A 5,211-nucleotide genomic window follows, 5' to 3' on the forward strand; every position below is an offset into this window, starting at 1 on the left:
TTCTGCAAGGCAAGTTACTCATCCCCAGGAGTAACGTTGCACACAGAAGCTAAGGTGGCTGAAAATGAGGAAGAATCAGTCCCATCTCCACCAACCGGAATGAAGACCCAACAATTGTATTTAAAATCCCGCTAATGTTTTGACCTGTTTACAATGATTTTGTATCTACATTATAAACATTTCCCATTCTTTTTAAAATTTCTTGTCTTCTTGATTCCTGAGCTTCCGGAAGTATGGCTGTTTCGTGGTGGCTGCAATCGTGGCAGAGGAGGAGGACGCAAAGGGAGGGAGGGAGTTGAGGGGCGGGGCCAGAGTGAGAGGGGCGGGGCCTCCATCGAGGTCATGATGATAGAAGTGTTGCGTCGATGCAAAGGGGAGCTACGAAGGGTATAAAGAGCCAGGTGGTCCAGGAAGGAGGCAGATACAGGAGGCAGAAGCCAGGAGAGGAAGACAGCCTGTGAGCAAGATTTGCAAGCCCACCAGGATGCCTGAGACCTCTCTTCTAGTCTATGTCCTTTGCCTACTCACCTTGTCTTCGGCTTGCTACAACAAGAACTGCCTTCGGGGAGCAAAGAGATCAGTCTCAGACATCCAGAATTGGCCTTGGCGAGGAAAGAGAGACTTCATAGAACTCGAAGAATACAGACCGGTAGGAGAGAGAGAGAGAGGATCTCAGTTGATGCACCTGCAAATCTCAATTGATGTGCCTGTCTCCGAAAGAGACTGCTTTTCTGCTCCTTTGCTGGTTATGGGGGAATTGTTCCAAAGGTGTCTTTGTGTCCCTAATCCCTTTTCTGCTTTGCTCTGCCTCTCAGACCTGTTTCTGCTCTACAGGGATGGAGCACTGCTCCTGATGGAAGAGAGAGAGGTGCTGCAACTACTGTAGCAAAGGAGTGAAGGAATGCTCCCTCAAGGCTGCAAGAGACAACCATACCTTTAAATGACATTTAAAGCGCACCCGCCCCAAATCCTGGGAATGGCAGTCTACCCCTCACAGAGCTACAATTCCCAGGACCCTTAACAAACTACAATTCCCAAGATTATTTAGGTGCTTTAGAGGTGTCCTGAACACACGGGTTGTGTGCTGCCGTAGATGTATACGTCTATATGAGAGGGAGATAAGACAGTAAGCATCTTAGAAAAGACTGTAATTTGTGTCTTAGATTGTCAAGAAGATGATGCACCTACATTTATTCTGCCACAATCTCAGAAAGAGGCAAAGCCTCTATTAGTAACGGTGCAGGGATCTCGAAGCACAGCTTTCAACCTTCCATGCCGGCCCATTTCTGTTGCCCGTGTTAAGTTCTGCTCTTCTCTGTACTTCTGTTCCCTAGAGAAGCTTGCAGGGCTAGCAGAGCCAAGTGTGGTTGCTTGGGGTTCAGATTTGGCCCACAGCTTACTACTAACCCATAGGTTAGACATGTGTCAGTCTCTTCATTTATCTGTGAGCTGGACATTGTGAAACCCTCCCTCGAGGGAAGCAATGAGGTCATGCTCTGTGCACAGCTCATGCACCAGAAATGTTGCAGATTAAATTTATAAGCATTTTTCATACCAGCACTCGTACTGAAGCATTTACTCCCTTTTGATGCTCTTTTTCCAAGCTGCATAGCGAGTACAGTGGCGCCTCGCAAGACGAAAAGAATCCGTTCCGCGAGTCTCTTCGTCTTGCGGTTTTTTTCGTCTTGCAAGCAAGCCCATTAGCGGATTAGCGCTATTAGCGGTTTAGCGGCTATTAGCGGCTATTAAAGGCTTAAGCGATTAGCGGATTAGCTGCTAAAAGGCTATTAGCGACTTAGATAAGCTGATAAGCGGCTTAGATCAGCTGTTAAGCGGCTTAGCGAACAGCTGTTAAGCGGCTTAGGGGCTTGGGAAAAAGGGGGGGGGGACACCAGGAATCGCAAGACATTTTCGTCTTGCGAAGCAAGCCCATAGCAAATTCGTTTTGCGAAGCACCTCTAAAACGGAAAACCCTTTCGTCTAGCGGGTTTTCCGTCTTGCGAGGCATTCATCTTGCGGGGCACCACTGTACTCTGCCTTCCTGCAAGACCATTCCTTTGCAAAAGCCTCTTCAGTGATGCGCATGCAATTAATGCCTCAATAATTAAATGTGAGTGCACTGCAATCCTAGACATAGCGACTCAAAAGTAAGCCTTATTGAGTTCAGGAGGACTTGCAACCAGGTAAGTAAGTACAGGATTGCAACCTTGATCGCACAAAGCAAGGGTGGGGATGCTGAGGTCCTCCCGATGTTGTTGGACTACAACTCCCAGTATCCTCTGGGGCATTTGGCCATGTTCTCTGGGGGTCTGATGTGAGCTGCATTGCAACACCAGCTAGAGAGCCGCATGTACCCCGCCCCTGACTTTAAGCTTCAGCATCTACTTAAAACACTTTTCTTTTATTTAGATGATTTTAATACTTTTTGCAAATTGCTTAAAGGCTTCATTACAATCAAGCGGGATATAAAATTGGTTAAAGAAATACATATCAATTGGTTGTGATCAGCTTGTTGAGCCAAACGTTCACATTGGCACTCGGTTCAAATGAAGATTCCTGGTGTGATTGGAGTAAAAAGAAAGTCCATTTCTGAACTTTGCTAAATAGAAAACAGATTCAGAGAGAGGCACATCACTCTGCCTGGTAGATGTGGTGAGAAATATGAAAGATAAAATGATTAACTAATACAATGCCTGTATGAAATGGGGAGAGGGAGAGCAATGTGACCACCTGGAACTCCTTCAAGAAAAGGTAGGATATAAACGTTGTCATAATCATGATAATGTGCATTAAATTCAGTGTGTCTACCCTGAGTAACGTTAAGTGGGAGGTCACCCATGGTGTCTAGACCTAGGACAATATGCTTAGAACTGTAGCCTCAAATGGTTTTGAAAGGGGAATTAGAGAAATCCATCCTGGGGGACAGGTCTGTGTTAGCCAGCATGGTTGGATGAAACCTCCAGCTTCAGAGGCACTATACCTCTGAATACCGATAGCCAAGGCAGGGACGGGGATCCCCCTGCTTGTGGGGTACCTGGCAGCACCCGGCTTGTTGCTGTGGGACAGGGAACGCTGGTCTGGATGGATTTTGGTGAGCCCTGCTGGATCAGACCAAACAGCCATCTAGTTCAGCATACCTGTAGTCACGTTGCCGTAGCCAAACTCGAACTCAGCACCACCCATTCTCTCTCGGTCTGTCTCTCTTTCTCAGTGCATCACCTGTGGTCCTGAAATGAAAGGACGCTGCTTTGGCCCCAACATCTGCTGCGGAGAAGAATTTGGCTGCCTCATTGACACCCCGGAAACCCCGCGCTGCCTGGAGGAAAATGACCTGCCTGACCCCTGCACGTCCGGCTGGAAGTGGTGCGGTGAATACGGGAGATGTGCATTGCCGGGCACATGCTGCAATACCGGTAAGGGTATCCGTGTGCGAGAGATGAAGCTCAGCAAGAGGGGCTGCTGGAGAGAGGAAGAGGGGGAATGTGAGTCAGAAAAGTCAAGTGGAAAACCAAGGCAAAGACACATTAACTGCTACAATTCATGACCACGGGTCATTTAGTACAGCCCCTGCAATGCAGGAATCTCAACTAGATCATACAAGACAGATAACCATCCAACTTACCATTAAAAACTTCCACTGCCAAGCAGCTCTTGCGCTCATGAGGTTCAGCAGCAGAACGTTCTTCCTAATGTGTAGTCAGACTCTCCTGTCTTGTATTTGAATCTATTGCTTTGGGTCCTGGAGCAGCAGAAAAGAATCTTGCTCCGTCTTCCATGGGACAGCCCTTCAGATATTTGAAGACGGCTCATATCACCTCTCCGTCTTCTCTCCCCCAGGCTAAACATACCCAACACTCCTTCAACCATTCCTCATCAGGCTTGGGTTCCAGACCCTTGGTCACCCTGTTCGCCCTCTTCTGAACACATTCCAGCTTGTCAATATCTTTCTTAAACTGTGGTGACCAGAGTTGGACACATGATCCAGGTTGGGTCTGAGCAAGGCAAAATAGAATGGTATTGTTACTTCCTTTGACCTGGATACTAGACTTCTGTTGATGCAGCTTAGATTAGCATTCACTTTTTTTGCTGCTGCATCACAGTGTTCTCTCCTGTTAAGCTTGTGGTCTCTACTAAGACCCCAAGATCCTTTTCACATGTTCTGCAGTCAAGCCGGGTGTCACCCATCCTATATTTGTGCACCTGGTTATTCCTGCCTACATGTCAAACATTTGTCCCTATGGAAATTCATTTCTAAAAAAAGTTTGGGCCCAGTTCTCCAATCTGTGAAGCTCATCTTCAGTCCTGATTCTCTGAGGTCTTAGCTACCCCTCCCAGTTTGGTGTCATCTGCAAATTTGATGATCATCCCCCTCTATGCCTTCGCCCAAGTCACGCAGAACAACAAGGGGCCCAGGACAGAACCCTGCAGCACCCCACTTGTTCTTTTCTCCCAGGATTGCGAGGAACCACGGGGGAGTCCTTTTGGGCCTCAGTTAGTCAAACAGCTACAAATCCACCTAACAGTTCACATCCTCTAGGCCACAGTTTACCAGCTTCACTGCAAGAATACCAGGGGAGACTTTGTGACCAGCCCAAAAGGCTTGCCAGAAGATTAAAGCACAGAAAATGTCATATATTTGTTTTACTCCTTTCTTCCACAGAGAGCTGCACCGAAGATGAGGAATGCGTGAGTCCCTGAAGTCTGCGGGGAGGCAGCCTCCAAAACACCGGTTCTCCAACTTGTATTTCAAAATGCCTTCAGAAAAAGAAGAATCCACAGAATATCCTAAATAGCGTAAAGAAAAAATAAAAATTTGGAGACGGAAATGTAAACACACAGCAAATAATAAAAGACTTTTATTGCATTGCGTTGCATGTTTTGTCCTGTGTCATATATGCAGGGAAACGCTTGATATTTTCAAATACATGGTGGGGATACTTTGGGCCCCTTAACGCTGGTGTTTTATTGCAGCTATGTTCTGGACACAAATCCACACTGGTAGTGCATTTAGCCTGCTTTAGTTGGTTAGAATAATAGAGTGCAATTATTTTGCTGTAGAGGGAAGAAAGAAAACCATGATGAGAGAAAGCCAGTAATTAAAAGTTATTATATTATTATATTAAAAAACCCAAAATGCAGCAGTCTGATTGGTCCTAGAACAATGCAGCAGCATGATTGGTCTGGAGGAGCCACCCAATCCAGCTCTAGGCG

At 46.6% G+C, this 5,211-nt stretch overlaps 1 protein-coding gene across 2 annotated transcripts; it reads left to right on the forward strand.

Annotated features, from left to right (window-relative positions):
• The first annotated feature begins 344 nt into the window (after positions 1 to 344).
• On the forward strand, positions 345 to 4,749 carry LOC310685136 (neurophysin 2-like). Of its 2 annotated transcripts, XM_083456747.1 has the most exons (3): positions 345 to 649; positions 3,212 to 3,413; positions 4,661 to 4,749. In XM_083456747.1, the coding sequence occupies exons 1-3, from the start codon at positions 485 to 487 to the stop codon at positions 4,696 to 4,698; spliced, it is 405 nt and encodes a 134-aa protein (XP_083312873.1). In that variant the 5' UTR covers positions 345 to 484; the 3' UTR covers positions 4,699 to 4,749. The 2 variants fall into 2 exon arrangements, 1 of the variants encoding a protein (XP_083312873.1); XR_014515091.1 differs by lacking the exons at positions 345 to 649; positions 4,661 to 4,749 and adding an exon at positions 2,087 to 2,183 and having other exon boundaries at positions 3,212 to 3,390.
• Positions 4,750 to 5,211: the final 462 nt, after the last annotated feature.

The sequence above is a fragment of the Podarcis tiliguerta genome (genome assembly GCF_965153285.1).
Source record: "Podarcis tiliguerta genome assembly, chromosome: 9".
NCBI classification, from domain to species: domain Eukaryota; kingdom Metazoa; phylum Chordata; class Lepidosauria; order Squamata; family Lacertidae; genus Podarcis; species Podarcis tiliguerta.